Raw genomic sequence first — 16,226 nt, 5'->3', positions numbered from 1 at the left:
ACCATGCAGATCTCTGGTGTAAGTGGAATACTGTTTCTGCATGACTTTATCCTTTGGCACCTACACATGAAAACTCTCGTGATCAACCTGTATTTCAGTTGATATATTATTTTCCCATTGACAGTCATTTATATTATGGATACTGATGTCTGATTATGCAAGTATTCAAAGACCTGCAAAATCTTTGAAGCTGAGCAATCTCTCYTTTTGCAAGCACGCTACTGGGCAGTAACATATCCCCTATTGTAATGCAGTTGATCAACAGTAGTCGATCAGAATAGTTAACAGAAATAGTTAACAACTGCAAACAAAACAATAWACTTTAGATTCCAATTTCAACATCTTTTATTTACTGCAGGCTTSAAGAGATTTGAAGAACTACGGACTGGAAGAAACACAGGACTGTGCAAGGTGCCTTCCCTCCTCCTCCTTGCTGCACAAGGGCTTTTTAGGCATCAGCAGCATCAGCCTGGAGGGAACATTAAAGTGCTCCAGGTGCCAGGACCCAAGATGATGAAGCAGCAGGATGGACGCTCAGTGGAAGAGTCCAAAGGGGAGAGAATGACACCATGTCCCCACTGCTTTGCTAAGCCTAAGACCACTCTCTAGTTGTTTTATATTTGGCTCAGTTTAACCTCAGCTGGTTTCACCTAGTCCAAGGCGGCAATATCTTTAGTCAAGTTAGTTCCCAATTTTTCCAGTCATCACYACCACCTTGTTCTATCTCTTTCTACCCTTAGGAAGGCAGAAGTGAAGGTGAGTTGATTTATGTTTTAGATATTGGCTTTTCAAAACAAGAGAGAAAGAAGGGGAGAGGAGGATAGAAACTGTTTTCACATTAAGCCACTAAAATTCAGGTCAATAATCAGCCAAATAGACAGTAAATGTGACAGATTTCTAAACAAGTTTAAGAAAACTCTTCCCATATATTTTCTGCCCATCACAGAGCTCTCTTTATTAGACTTCCTTCACTCCTTGGCAACTCTGGCCGTGTGATCTCCTGGGTAATCATTCAACACCCTTAAAAAGGCTGATAAAAGCTAAAGCTGCAAAATAAGCTGCAAATTTGTTTTATGGACTAATATCCCTTTGGGAACAAATAAAATACATTCTCTCTCGGAAACCACTATACAGTAGTTTGCTCTCTTTATAGTCAAGAGAAAAGGGCATTTTTTTTTCAAACTGTATTAAGTCTTTTCATCTGTAGACAGTGCATCCAAATCCCCCTTCAAATAGAGGTTTTGTTTAGACTATTTAAATGTCATAACTGAAAATAAAGGTTTAGTTTGTGAAAAAAGAAAGAATTATTTGCTCAGCAATGCGGCACGTTATTATTTCTTAATTTCATTATATGTTGATATTGAATAGTTCTTTTAGTTTTCCTTTTAAACAAGTGTCTCAATACATAAATAGTAAGAGACAACCTTCTAGTTTTCTCTGTATATTAACTGCTCCTCTTATGAATAAGGGTCCCCTGAGCATTCCAGTTTTCATTATCATTCATATATTATAATCAAATCAAACTCATTACACAAATGTATTTTCACAGTAATAGTTTTCAGTTCCTGACAGGATGAGAATTGTTTTTGCTTGGAATAGTTGCCTTTTCTTTCAGGTAAAGTGTTGATGCCCTACGTTCTTGTATACTGACCTAGGTCCTGATAATGCAAACAACAGCATTAAAATCATCCTTTTCAATTTGGTAGCCTTACCCACATGTATTTACTAATGACACATGCATTACTTTCTTTAACTGCAGAACACTAGAACTGGCTTTATTTTTTACGCACAGATCACGCTTTTCAGTACTCTAAAATCAATTGAGGATTTCAAAGAAACAATTCTTTGAAATATTTAATTGTATATGACATTCTCAGTCTTCTCGTTAAATGCTGCTTCATCAAGACACTCCAAGTCAAATATATTTGAGTTTTATTAAAACAGAATTATATATAATCAAAGAAAACGGACTTCTAAAACATGGAAAGAGAAATGCCAGACCAAGATGAATTGCAATATTGATTTTGTGAGGATAAATGGTTTTTGTAATATTAATATAGAGAAACCTTTATTACATTGACTCTCTAGGTGCAGTTAGAGCCTCTCCAGCAATCTGTTTAAAATCTTCATTTTTCATCCTTATGGGAAAACCTCACTTGCTAAATGGATTTCATAAACAGTAATCTGTCAAGATATATATATATAGATAAACAATTTGTGATGTTCATTGACCAGTTCATTATAGTAAGCAATACAGAGGTAACGCATCTCAAATAGGTACCAACGCTCACAGCCACTCGAGATCTCTTCCRACTATAGGAAATACAGAGAATCTTGAATTCCTTAACAGCTGAGGAAATGTTCCTGCTTTATAATGAATGCATTAAAAAATACAGAGCTCCTGTTTTACAAACCTTACATGCACACACACACATTTCTGTAAGACTGTAGGATTTCAAAGACTCACAACCTGTATGTCATGACAGCATACAAGTCTCAAGCATATACAGGTATACAATAGCAGAAAAGAATCAAAAGCCAAGACAGATATGTCTTTGCCACTAGAAATGGCTCCTACTTGTCGTATTCTGTAATCCCAGATTACTTTAAAAAAACACAAGGATGACTTCTATACATAGGGAAAAAAGTACTTGTACTTTCTGTAATGAAGATTTTAACAGTTGAGAGAAATTAATTAAAATAGATAAAACCCTGGATTATCATTTCCAGCCTGTTTCTACCTGAGGAACAGAGGTATATTGCCCAAATAGATGCTGACCATAAAGGAATGTGAGAATATGCAAATCATATTCCTTAATGTACTATCAGAGCAGTCTTCAATACTGTCAACAGGATTAGGGAATATTAAAGTATTAAAGTCGGTTTTGATTCAAAATCCCAAACTGTAAAATCTTCCTATATTTACAACAAGATRAGCAAATGATTTGGATCCGGGTAATTGTAGTAATCTGTATTTTGAATCTCAAGGGACAGTCGAAGAAGCAAGTAGCCTCTTCACGAGCCCACCGTCTACTGGAGGAGACACACTCCTGTGGGGAGCTGTTGCTTAACAGTGACATAAATCTTGTCTTTACCTGCTTAAATGGAAAAGAAAAGCCCATTCCAAATACATACATATATATATATACTTAGTAATAAAAACAAGGAAGATGTATTTAAAAGGAAACGTTAATATTATACAAATTTTATCCCTTTCCATTAGAAATGACAGGAGGTAAAAATAGGAAGTCCTACAGATTACTTTATGGCCATTAGCAGATGCCTCTGTGACCCACAATGCTAAGTAGTAATTTTTAAACACCTCCTTATGAGTTACAGTAACATAAAGTGAAAAATCTGGAGAATGTCAAGTAAATATAAGAAGACATGGAGGGGAAAAAAAAATCACTGCTTAAAAGCACGTCTTAACCTCATACTACCTGGGGTATAGTAGAAGTAACATTCCACAGATTTTGTTTATACCTTTTTTTTTAAGAGGGTAAAAATAATAAACATAATAATGCTGTACACCATTATTCAGTATCAAAATASAGTAGTATTAGAGCAGTGCAATCTTTTTGAACAAGTTTTAGAAGGAAATTAAGATTGTGAGGATTAGCAAGAGAAGATGCTGAAAGAAGAATAGAGTACTAGTCAGAAGAATAACAATGCACCACCTAAATATATATTTCACCCCATATATTCCAGGAAATATATCCATGTAATTTCTGTGTATATAAAGACCTATGCAACATTAGATTAATAATTTACTTTGTTGTACATAATTAAGTGCAGGTAAAGAATTTTTAAATTCRTCTTTAAATTCTTCTTCAGAAAAACAGATAAATTCGTCCTTAAATTCTTCTTCTGGAAAACAGATTTTTTTAAGAGGAATGGTGCTTTGAGTATTTCTATTACCATTGATAAAATAAGTTTGTGAAGACAGGAATATCTATAAGTTTTTCCTTTGTCTTCCAGTAAAATGTCTTTCATTCTGATTTTTTTTTCAAAAGCTTGTTTATAAGAAAAGCAGACTACATTTACCAAGTATCATTCAAAACACCTATTTTAATTGTTARTGATTTGTACCTTAAAAACCAATCCATCTTACTGAGGAAAAAGAGGAATTGTAGTAAAGCAATATCAAATACCTATAATATTAGACATATCGTGTAGAGCTTTCATGTTACATGTTAAATCAGTGGCAAAACTTCCACTGACTMCAGGACATAAGAGCACAGGACATAACATACCATATATAAATGTGAGTGCACATATGAGCTCAAGGGAAAAATTGATGCAAATAGATCATATCTTTTTTTATCATCACTGAAACCTTATAATTAGTTAACATGAGAAAAACATAATGCAGAGGTTCAAGCTATCTGTAAAAAGGACACACTCACCTCCCTGTGACAGAGTCAAATCCAAAATAAAGTTCTCTGCAACGCTCGCAGGTTCGTCCTGTCACAGAGACATCTCGRCAGATGCACTGGCCGGTAAGTTTATCACAAACCTGATTCACTGACCCAACTACGTGGCACAGACATGGCAGACAGCCAGTGACACTGGATGGGGAATAATAAAAACCTAGGAAAAAAGGAAGTGCTTTTAAGAATATACCAGAAAAAATGGAAAAGAAGTGAGCTCAAAGACTGTTATTTACTTGGTATAATCTGGAATGAAAGAATAGAGCCAAAGATCAGGTAATACAGGCAACACATCAACATAAATAAGGTAATACAGTCCTCTTGCAGGTCAGGGTTTCTTAATTTTTTTCACTAACGTTTTGTAAAGCTATTAATCATTCTCCAGTTGCAAATTCCTATACTTTACTCTGTCTCTTCGGAGTTTGTTTTAGAGAGAAAATGCAAAATAAAAACTACATTAATGTATCTATGAAGTCAGACAAAACCCAAGAATATGACAGCCACTAATGAATGCACCACAAGACACAGGAACATAAAAAACACTGTGCAAGAACAAACATTTGTCCTGTCTAGTCTGGGATCTCATCTCTGACAATGGCCAGTATTAAAAAGTTGCCAACAATTTGTTGTCAATTCACCTATTTCTTAAAAAGAGTCCCTTGTTTCTTACCTAGTGGCTGACTTAAGTCATGATGTTGCTTCTTAAGAAAACCTATATTTAGTGAGCCTCCTCAGGTCAATAATAATGTTTATATTTGTTTATATTTTACTCTACTGAGTCTGTAATTTTTACTCTCCTCCGTACATTTTCAGAGATTAAAAAAGTTGCAAAAAGGTAACTTCTCTGCTATTAAAAAGCTATCATTCTGAATTCCATCCTTTTCTTCTTGTATTACGAAAAAGCAGTAACAGCATTAATGAACGGGGCATTCAGCTTACATTCCCTGCAATATATTTGGTCTACTTCTGTTATACTACCTTTCATCCTTTCTTAAGTCATCTTTATCTATGCAAGTCCTTAACCCAGTTCTTGATGAACACAGGTAGATACAGTTTATCCAGCTGTCATCTAGACAGTGACAAAATCACTCATTATTCTCTGCATTGCCTGATTTTCCAAGCAAAAAGAGATTTTAGGCACAATTTGTTTTAGTGACACTGTGCCACTGGGATAATTTATTTTGCTACCTATCTATTTCTTCCATTCATTAGGCCACAAGACAGTTCAAGTAAAGGAATACTACTAAGCAATATATGTTGCTTATTATAAGCACTAAGCAACATATATTGCTTAGTGCTTATAATTGCTAAAATTATTTTCTGTTTTTTTAGTAGACTACTCATGGTCCTTTCATTGAGTGTTTCCAACAAATTTCTCTGGTCTTTTTTTCCTTGATGATAAAGTTGATAAAAATGGGGTGATGTTTATGAGTTATTCAAATGATGATGGTGACACAGCATTAACTGACACTTGCCAGCAACAAATACTTATCTCTGAACATCACTCTTAAGACAAGGCCATTAGTTACGAGTTTGTCTTGTCAGCTGGTTGTCATTGTTTTTTACTGCACAACTTAAGCAAAATGTCTTTCTTTACTCCGATACATACGCTGTATTTTGACAGACTTCTTGGACATACTCTCCCTCCCTACATTTCCATCAGCTTTTTTCTTAGTCATGTCCTCAGTTACTGAATCTTTGTAGCTGTCCAATAACTTCCTCATGTCCTACTTCATAATAAAAAACAACAAATTGCATTTCAACATGCCATCTCGCCCAAGGCCTTATTATTTATTTTGTCTTACAAGAGATAGTCTTATATATACACCCCTAGGGTAGTATTCTCAGTCTTGGCTATAGTGCTGCACAGTGAGCTCATATCCAAATAGCAGAAGAACTAAACAAATTGAAAGCATTAGAATTTTACTGCTCAACCCTTTGCTCAAGTTTAGCCTCTAGTCCTCAGCGAGATAAATCTCAAGTGGACAGTGAAGTGATATCAGTCTCCAGTTAACATACAGTCGCCCCATAAAACAACCCTGCTGTTGGCACTTTATCCCAGAGAGGCCCAGAACGGAGCCACCGCAGAGCCTGAAGAGCTGGAAGTTATTAGCGAGGCAGCATGTATTATCTCGTCCTGCAGTTGAGCGCAGCGTACAGCACCCGCCTTGTGCATAAACAGAGGAGACCATTTCCCGGCAATGTCACTCCTGAGCACAATGAACAGCTCCACTCGACGAACGCAGCGCCCAGATAGGAAACAAGTTTAAGCCGAGGCTCCTGCAGAAGGTCAAAGCGCTCCTCCAGTGCCCCGCTTAGCGCGTGCCGCGAATGATAAACCCTGATGCTCACACGCACTCTCTTCATTCAGAAATTTAGCAGAAAACTAACGTGTTAGACAAGATCATAGCGGATAAATAAGCACACATCTAACACAGAAATCAGTCTCAGCTGGACTGAATTTACCACTACTGCACCTGTTTTTGCCGGAGCAGAAAAAAAGCATAATTAATATATACTAATATTAACCAACCTCACAGTATCCTAATGTCACAGCAGCTAAAACACAGTAGAACAATATTCTAGTAGCACAATATGCTTTGATAAAAGTCTTTTACGAATGCTCTAAAAGTTTAATTAGGGGATGTTAGCAAAATAYTTTAAAATATCTTGAAAAAGTTGCAAGTAAAAGTCAAAGTTAAAAAAACTACAAGTAAAAGGGAGGGATGGGCAAAATGGGAGCAAGCCTTTCCCCCACTTAGCTTATGAATAGCAACTAATATCATTATAGACAAGAGAAGAGGCATTGGATCAAAAATCGATACTGTTGGTCATAAATATTATTAATATTATTTACTTTTACCACCTGGACTTGGTCAGAAAAGAACAAGAAGTAACTGTTGATGCAAGTTTAATTTACAGCAATGCTAGAATGGCCCATAAACATTGCTGTATGAAGGATCTACTGCTGCATAATAAAGCCAACTCCAATTTTTTAGAAAGTTATTGTGATTTTCTGCAAAATCCAAGTACACAGCTGGCATTTTGTTTATTCTTCCATTTTTTCTAATTCAGTAGCAACTGATCATATTTGTCAAATATTCCTTCAAAAGGAAGAATAAAAACCATAGTAAAGGATTCACCTTTCTTATTTTAATGGTATTCTCATTATCTATTCTTCTTTATTTACCTATCTCATGGAAAAGGATCACCTGAAAAATTGCATAGTGTGTTTACTCTATGGTGGCAAGTCTTCATTCTTAAGCACATACTGTGCTACAAATACAATAAAGAGTGTAACTGTCATTACAYCCTATCTATCTATCTACAACCTGCATTGCTCTCAAAACTAAATTAACAGTTGAAGTGTCCCAAAGACATAAGAAGTTCTTAACATTTTCATGGTTGCTAGTTTTACCTAATTAACTGCATGCTTTTAATTAGGGCTGTGTTGGCTACAAATATACTTCAAGTGCATTTTCTTATCTTTGTCCCAAGGCAAAGCCAAAGGACATATTTAACATACTTGAAACCAATTAAGCTCCTCCATACTTCTGTAACTTAATTCCACTGTTACTACCAGACATTTCCATCATGTATCCTTACAAGAGAAAAAAGATGTGCTTACAATTGGATATTATATTACTTATAAGACCAGTGCAAATTCTTCAAAAACGGGAATTTCATTGCTTGCTTTCTTAAGACATAGTCCAGGACACATTAGGTTGTCTAACAGTTGCCTAAGAGCTCTTTATTTCTAAATTTTACTGAGCTTGTTGCATTCTGTCTTTGTTATCTTCTCTTTACATATGCGCTGCCATCAGTGTCGATGAACTACTTACCAGGACAGTTCGGCTTTCTGGAGATTCTGGCTTGCTGGTTTTGTTCTTTTGAATCTCCTCTTAACCCTCATCTTTCCTGTAGCAACCAGCCCTGTTTTACATTCCCTTTTGAAATATATTAATAAAGCCTATTTATAAGAAAGTATAGCTGCATTTAACACCTCAATCAGTTCACATGGGGATTAATACTAAAATATTAGTGGCGGTACCATAACACACTGCTACACGAACAGCAATACAAYACTCGCACGATGTTAAGGACTTCAACATCACCTGCAGAGGAGAACTCAGTGTTCATCRCACACCGACTTATGTTCATTTCTTAGCAACTTTAAAAATAATTCTTATAACAAGACTTTATATATATATATATATACACACACACACACACATATATATTTAAAAAAACCCTACTGTTTAAGTATCCCTTGGAGTGCCACATGGGCTTTTCCACACAGTAKCCTGTTCATCCTATCAATTAAACCTTTCTAAACCATTTAGTTCTGCATAAACCCTGGCCTTTATTTTTCAAGGACAAGCACGGTCACTGACTCAGGAAGCCTTGACATTGCTCCTCTGCCCATCTCTGATTAAGTGGCTGCTGTAGTGGGTTAGCAGGTCAAACAGCACTGGAGGAGAAACTAAGGAAAACAGAACCCTGCCTTATTTATTAGTATATGCACCTAAAATAATTTAAATTAAAATATTTTTAAAAATTCTTAATGGAGGTTAAGCAGCTTTTTTAACCCCTGCTCGAATTATTGAATGGCATATTAAAACCAATGGAGCTATAATGTACCTTCTAATGTGATGTGCTACTTTAATAAACTGCCCATATATTTAACTTAAACTAAATCTATCTGTTCAATATTACTAAAGGTAGGTTAATAACGCCTGTAGTTTGACTTTATTYAACTACTGTGTAAAACAAAAACATTACAATATAACCTCAGAGCTACCTACTTAAAATGAATATTTAAAATTCCACTTGTAGTAATCGAGTATGGAACCTTGAACTATGATGCAAAAACTGCAGTATCAGTTATGTAGAGTCACTTAAACCATAAGTAAACCTTGTGAAATCAGCACATCCCCAATACAGCGAGTTAGGTGCAGTTTTTTCAAGCAACATGTTTGCCTATCTCATCAGAGCTCAAAAACCATCTCCATACCTCCCACCATGCTGAGCCTTAGGCATGAAGAACTCTTTGAGAAGGCTCGGCCTCAGTTTTCTTACGGGGACAGCTGATATTCACAGAGCTACACACTAACATACCTCCTGGACTGTAATGCAGGGAATGGGCCATCACAAGTGGGGTGTTTTTTTCACTTCTCACAAGCACTAAGGCCTAACCCTATTTTGGACCTGCTGAAATACTCCAGTAACACAAGTCATTCCTTGCCCCTGTATGTAATGGTGAACAAGACATTAGTTTTTCTTACTCACAGAGTTCAGAAGAAATATGAAAAAGATAAAATTAATCAGAGCTTAAGAGATATATCAGGCAATAACTGTGTAGCTGCATATTAAAAAACCGTGGGAATTGTGACAATACACAACACAGYAAAAGATACTACATTGAACAGATTTCCTTCCAATTTCCTTACCAGCTTTACACTCATTGCACCTTCTTCCCTCACGGTGAGGCAAACACACGCACTGCCCAGAACTGTGGTCACAAACGGTGCCCGTGAAAGTACCCAGAGCGTCGCAGTCACAACGCTGGCAGCCAAGGGGGTTGCTGATGCTGAGGTTGTACATGTGAAGCACACACTGGCTGCACTGCAGGCCAGTGACACCAGCTTTGCAGGGACACTGCCCCGTTGACTTGTCACACAGCACAGAGCTGTTCACTGTTCCTGCCTTGTCACAGTCACAGGGCAGACAAACAAAGGAAGTGTTTTGTTGGACTTGGTGGTAGCCATCTGCACATTCATTGCATTGTCTTCCTCCAACGTTTGGCTTACATGCACATTGCCCCGTCTTAGCATCACACACAGTGCCAGAAAGTGACCCTGCGACGTTGCATTCACAAGCTTTACAGCCAGTTACATCCAGGCCATAGAAGTTCTCCATGCAGGTGTCACAGTGAAGACCTTCCACTTGTTCCTTGCAGCTGCACTGCCCGGTGAGAGGGTTGCAGAACTGGTTCACCGAGCCGTGGACGTTGCACCAGCAAGGCTCACACCCCTCCTCATTAGAATTTCTGAGCGCTTTAAATCCAAAGTTGCAACTATCACACCTATGGCCTGAAAAGAGAAAAGGTATTAATAAAAGAGAGGAGCCAAAACACCATTCATTTCATAGAAAGGAAAAAGTATACGTGTCTTAAACTTAAAAAAGGAGAAAAAAGAAACGACTAATCTTTTCCTTCACCACCATAATTAACAGGAATTAAAAGACTGCACAAATCAATTGAACAACAGTGGCATCCATGAGAACAGTTTACTTTTCCAATTTGTTGCAGAAACAAGACAACGTGTTTCAGTCTTCTTAACACCATTTAAGATACTTCCACAAGAGATTAACACACACCTAAGGAAAAGAAAATCACCTACGCAATCCTCAGAAAATTACCTGTTACACTAACTCTTTCTCTTATTTAGTAGAAATCCAGTACACAAGAAATTGTGCTGTTTTGATAACATATTTATATGGAATATCAAAGCCATTATATATATTCCAGGACAACACAAGTTAGACTAATTGCTATGAATGAGTTACTTAGCTCTGTACTCCAATTTTCATGTTGATTACACGTCTTTTGGTGTTTACTGTTAGCTTTTACTGAAAGCAGAAAACGCTTTCCATAATCCAGAATGAAATAATATTTTTAGCTAAATGTATGATTTAGTTAACTCCTACAGTGCATTAAAATCTGAACTGTTTTCTTAATATTTCATCCTGTAGCTTTATTAGCTTTGTTTTCAAAGTCATTGCTTTATCCCTGCCTCCAGGGATAGCATTTGTATTTTAGTTTATAGAATGTGCATTACAAGAAAGCAAACTAGATTATTATATGAAAAATGCAAATTCACAGTTATGTATTTTCCCTTGCAATGGAAAAATCCTTTGCTATGAAGCTATCATTAAATTGTTGCACTCAGAAAAAATAATCTTATATTCTAGCAAAATGCTGCCATCATTCAGAAAATATATAAACACACAAAAATACCTTTCGTAACTTACATGTAGTAAAATAAAATTTTTAATAGTACTTTATATACACATGAATAAAAACTCAGAAACTCGAAGAGAAGGCAAGTTCGTTTAACAGTGATGAATGACTCACCTAAGGCATATCATTTAATTTCAATAAGGAAAATAAAAAAGGACCACTATTGCTGCAAATTTTAAAAATAACTGTATTGTTAACAAGAATTATGACTCATTTTGAACTATTAAAATTGGTCTACATGGATTCATATCATATCAGTTTTAAAAATATGCGCAGTGCTTATTTGAATATGCCATACATATTCCTGACAGGTAATCTATTCCTAACGATACTGAGGAAGGCCTACAGGGCATCACATTCAATGTTAACAAGTACAGGGGAGTTAGCATGCTTGGCATTTAATTCACATTCTTCTACCTTTTTATTCTAGATGAATGACCTACTTTAATAAAATTATTGGTGCTAATGTATTTTCCTGGTGATAGAATCATTAGTAAGATTTAACAGTTGTGTTAACTCTAACAGTTCACGTTTCGTAACGCCCCAGTCCATGGGAGCATTTTTCCCTTATCTTGTTTGTTTGAATAGATAAAATGGCACCAGAAGGATTGCTCTAAAAACCAATTTAGAAACTCGGAGAGAAAAGCTTTCTTTGCTGAAGTTTACTGCATAGTTTTGGTAAATTAGATCTGGCAAATCACGTTTACTTAAACATGTGCTAACATATAGAAGCTTATTTACACTTGATTTGGAAAACAAAGAAGAGAATCCAGTTGGAAAAGAATTAGGACTTTATCCTATGGGCAGTCAAACGTGTTTGACAACAGTGATCCACCGTATTTAGGGGCAATTTACAAATTCTGTACTTTTTACACACCAAACTCCTACTGAGATTAACTAAAATGTCTTTCACCATCATAGAGGATGAACCTGGCCAATACATAAACAACGAACATATAACTAACAATATCATGAAGCCCATTTCATTGAATATTGAAATTTTTGTTGCTTTTTGGGTTTTTTTTTTTTTTTTTTTTTTTTTTTTTGGACGCATGGAAACATTCACAAAGGTTAAGAGGACTCTTAACACCCCTTTCACTACATGGGAAATGTGAGTACTTGGCACTGCACAGGAAAGACAATACAAACTGTTAATGCTTATGTCTGTCTGTACTCATTTTCCTTACTTGTTATATTGTATTTGCTTTTGGAAACCACAATTAGAAAAAAGAAAGGAGGGGAAAAAAGGCTCACAATACTTCAAGATACTTCAAGTCTATAAAAATTTAATATTCACAATTCAGTGAATTATAAAAACTATGGTTAGGTGATTAAAAATACATTTCTACTATGCTAGTAACAAAGCAAAATGGGATTTTTTTGAGACATATGTATGGTCTGAGACATGTACAGTTACCACACAAGGCTCACTTTATCAGGAAATTCTCCTTGCATAATATTCCCATACATCAACATTTCAAAGTGTATTATATATACTGTGTACTCTGGGCACTTGATAAATTTTGTCCTTATGTGGCTGTGGCTCCCCTCAAATATGCTGGAAGTAATAAATTGCTATAATCAAATCTAATTTCTGAAAAATACCTGTGGGAGTAACAAACAAAAAAGCACGTCTTGTAAAAAAAATGATAAATAACACAGAAGGTAGCAGTTTATTATAATCAGCTTGGCATTGAATTACAAAATTAAAATTATGTGGCCCTTGATAACTAACCCTAGCAATGTACATGATCTGTGGAATTATGTTGACTTATTTTGCATTTCATAGAAACAGTTCAAAGAAATATAATAGAAAAAAATGGACAGATTTATCACAAAGGACTCTGTAGCACAGAATGTTTTGAGAAAAAAATCCATTTATTTTTGTCTATTAAGAAAACTAGCATGGAAACGATTTTCTTAGAACTCATTAAGTATAAAACATTCTAAGAAAGTGTTAATTTCCTAAAAGAAACATCTATGCAGTAAGCAAATTACATTATTTCTGTGACTTATTAGCATGGAGCTATGTAAGCGAATGCAGCTATGCCATAAAGTAACTTCTAAAGGGTTGATTAAACTAAGCTTCAAGCTGTAGTTTGATAGAATTATTAAATTAATAATTTTCCAACAGCTAATTTCATTCAGTTTTTAATCTGCCTTCAGCAAAGAAGTTTACTATACTTCTCCTTTCGAAATCAAGTGTTTTTTATTTCCACAGATAATAAGAAACTCAGCTCCCGAGTCTTGCATTGCACATACCAATAACATTTGCTTTGCACTTGCACTGGCCTGAATTTTGGTGACAGGTAATATCTCCATTGACTGTCCCAGAGGTATTACAGCTACAAGGAGTGCAGCCATCAGGGTTTGACTGTTGTAGATTGTAGAATCCTTCCTGGCACTGATTGCATTGTCTGCCAGACACATGTCTCTTGCAATTACACTGGCCTCCAATCTAGAAAGATACAAAATATTATAGAATGATGAACATATCTATTTTTAGATGATACACTCATTAGCAACAAGAATGGGAGTATAAGATGAGGAGGAAAAAAACTAACTTTAAGTGGACCAGAAAAAAATAAGCTTGTGTAACACATTTTTCATCCCTCTCAAAAAGTTTTTCTTTAAAAAAAAAAAAGAAAAATAAAAGAGTAACTATGGATTTTAACTAGATTTAAGCCATGAAAAGTCTTGTGTTTTTAAAAAGAGAGGAAAATGAATTTAGTAAACAATGCAGAAATAATTACAGCAGGACAAGGTAAACTGAAGAATAGCTAAATTGTGTTGTACAAAAGGTAATTTTTCATAAAAACAAACTACTTTTTGATTCATAGTAATCATAAGGTACTTGTTCTTCAGTGGTGAAKACTGCATTTTCTTGTTCAAAACATATGTCTATTTTTACCAAATTTTAGTTAGATGAGAATGAAGCAAMGTCAAAAGACTTCCTTATTGATTGCTCAAACAAAACTCCAGGACACATTTTCTCTTCCTTTACAGAGGATCCAAGGGCTCAGTGTTCGGAAGCCTTTCCCTGTTTCCCTGTGGTCCACCTGGGATCCAAGCCTTCCACCTCAGTGGTGGGAYGCAAAGCTCCTGCCTCTTCTCCTAACAGTTGCATTTGAGTCATTCTATGCTGTGTTTGAGCCATGAGAATTTGAGGGCTTTTGCCTCATATCTTGTGCAAAATTAAATACATTAAGCAATATTCAATACGATAAGCTGTTGGGCTATACAGAAAACGCCTGGTTTGGCAAAAAATCGAGGGTCCGTAACAAAAGAAAGAAAAACACACTGTAAGTCCCAAACCACTAGAAAGCAAGTGTACAGTTGTTGATTTTCTATAGACAACAGAAAAGGTGGGCAGGCCATTAAAAAAATGTGAAAAAGTATACTCATGTTCCTTATGTGTGACCAATATCCTCTCATTATATATTCAACTGAACACAGGCTTTGGAGAATGAATTGAAATATTGCTCAAAGAGGACAAAGGATGTATGTGTGTCCCTTTGCCCGCATGCAGCTTGCAATACCAGTGTGATATATTTGCCAATTCTGCAGCYGCATATACACCACCATTCTATGTTTTACATCCATTATTCCATTATATGGAACAACAGCAGGCTTAGGGGATCAAGGTGCACAAGAGCCATGGCAATACGAGAGCATCTCAGAAGGTCGTGTCCCACTGTGCAACTGAGGGCTCCTTCCCAACCCTCGACCAAAGAAATTAAAGCTCTGCACGTTTTAAGAAGTTTAGCAGGTCCCATTTAAGTTCTATATTCTGAACGCTGTGTTAGTAGAGGGGCATGATGGTTTTGCTTACTTTATCTGGATTCTCAGCAGTTAGCAGGAACAGTATCTGTGACAAAATGGGAAGGTATGATGAAATATAAGGTGCTTTTTCTGTTTTTCTTGTAACTCCAGTTACCATTCACTCAAGTAATTAAAGCAGTCATGTCCTCAAGACCTGCTTGATGGTCAAACTGGGTTAATGTCTGAACATGCTGCTGTGAAAGTTACACAATCTCTGTACCATGGCCTTTTTACAGATTTCATTTTTTCCAAATTAGGTATGCAGACACACCCACAGGCAATCAAAATTCGGGGCTATAACTAAGAAGACTGATGCAAAGAAATTGTAGATATTGACTTAGATCAAAAAGCACACATTCAAATCTAGAGCGAGTCATCTATAGCATCAGTAGCTGTAGTTCAACATACTTTTTAAAAATTAACTTTTGAACAGTAAAGGCTTCTCTTCACAGTTTTCTTCAAGCCTATGTGCCAGGCAAAAACTGAAACAACAGAAAAGACCCGTGGTACTTGGGACAAAGTTACCTCAAAGTTCCACATCAGCATATGGTCCTATCTATCCTTCCAAAAAGTACTCTGTGGAATAATAAAACCTCTTCACTGTGCTGTCATGATAGATCTATCATTGATATATCACTTATATTTTGCAGAAAGAAAAAAATATATATGCAGGAAAATAATATTTTAAAATAACTATTTAAAATAAAAGCAAAAAAGTCATTGTGAACAACAGGCAAGATATCATTAAGCACAAAAAGGCAGGTGAGTTAAGAGGGCAAAACAGCAAAAAAAAATCAAGAAGGATTAAAGAATTCACAAGCAAAAAGCAACTCAGTCTAATCCTAAACGAAGCCCAATATCTATTTTAATACACAGATATAAAGGAATTATTCTTTGGCTGAATACAGCATATTGAAACTACACAGTATACCATCATAGCCTTTATCTTCTTA

At 35.8% G+C, this 16,226-nt stretch overlaps 1 protein-coding gene across 1 annotated transcript in view; it reads right to left on the bottom strand.

Moving 5' to 3' along the window:
- The window catches only part of USH2A (usherin), a 336,721-nt gene that overhangs the window by 272,164 nt on the left and 48,331 nt on the right, over window positions 1–16,226 (bottom strand). The window contains exons 11-13 of the mRNA XM_026048437.1: window positions 13,714–13,909; window positions 9,881–10,522; window positions 4,407–4,590 (exon numbers count right to left, since the gene is read on the bottom strand). Coding sequence (XP_025904222.1) covers window positions 4,407–4,590; window positions 9,881–10,522; window positions 13,714–13,909 — 1,022 coding nt within the window. The remainder of the gene's footprint in view (window positions 1–4,406; window positions 4,591–9,880; window positions 10,523–13,713; window positions 13,910–16,226) is intronic.

This window comes from Nothoprocta perdicaria, unplaced genomic scaffold, assembly GCF_003342845.1.
Source record: "Nothoprocta perdicaria isolate Ctin4 unplaced genomic scaffold, notPer1 scaffold_54, whole genome shotgun sequence".
Lineage (NCBI taxonomy): Eukaryota > Metazoa > Chordata > Aves > Tinamiformes > Tinamidae > Nothoprocta > Nothoprocta perdicaria.
This window is presented reverse-complemented; position numbering and strand designations above follow the sequence as displayed.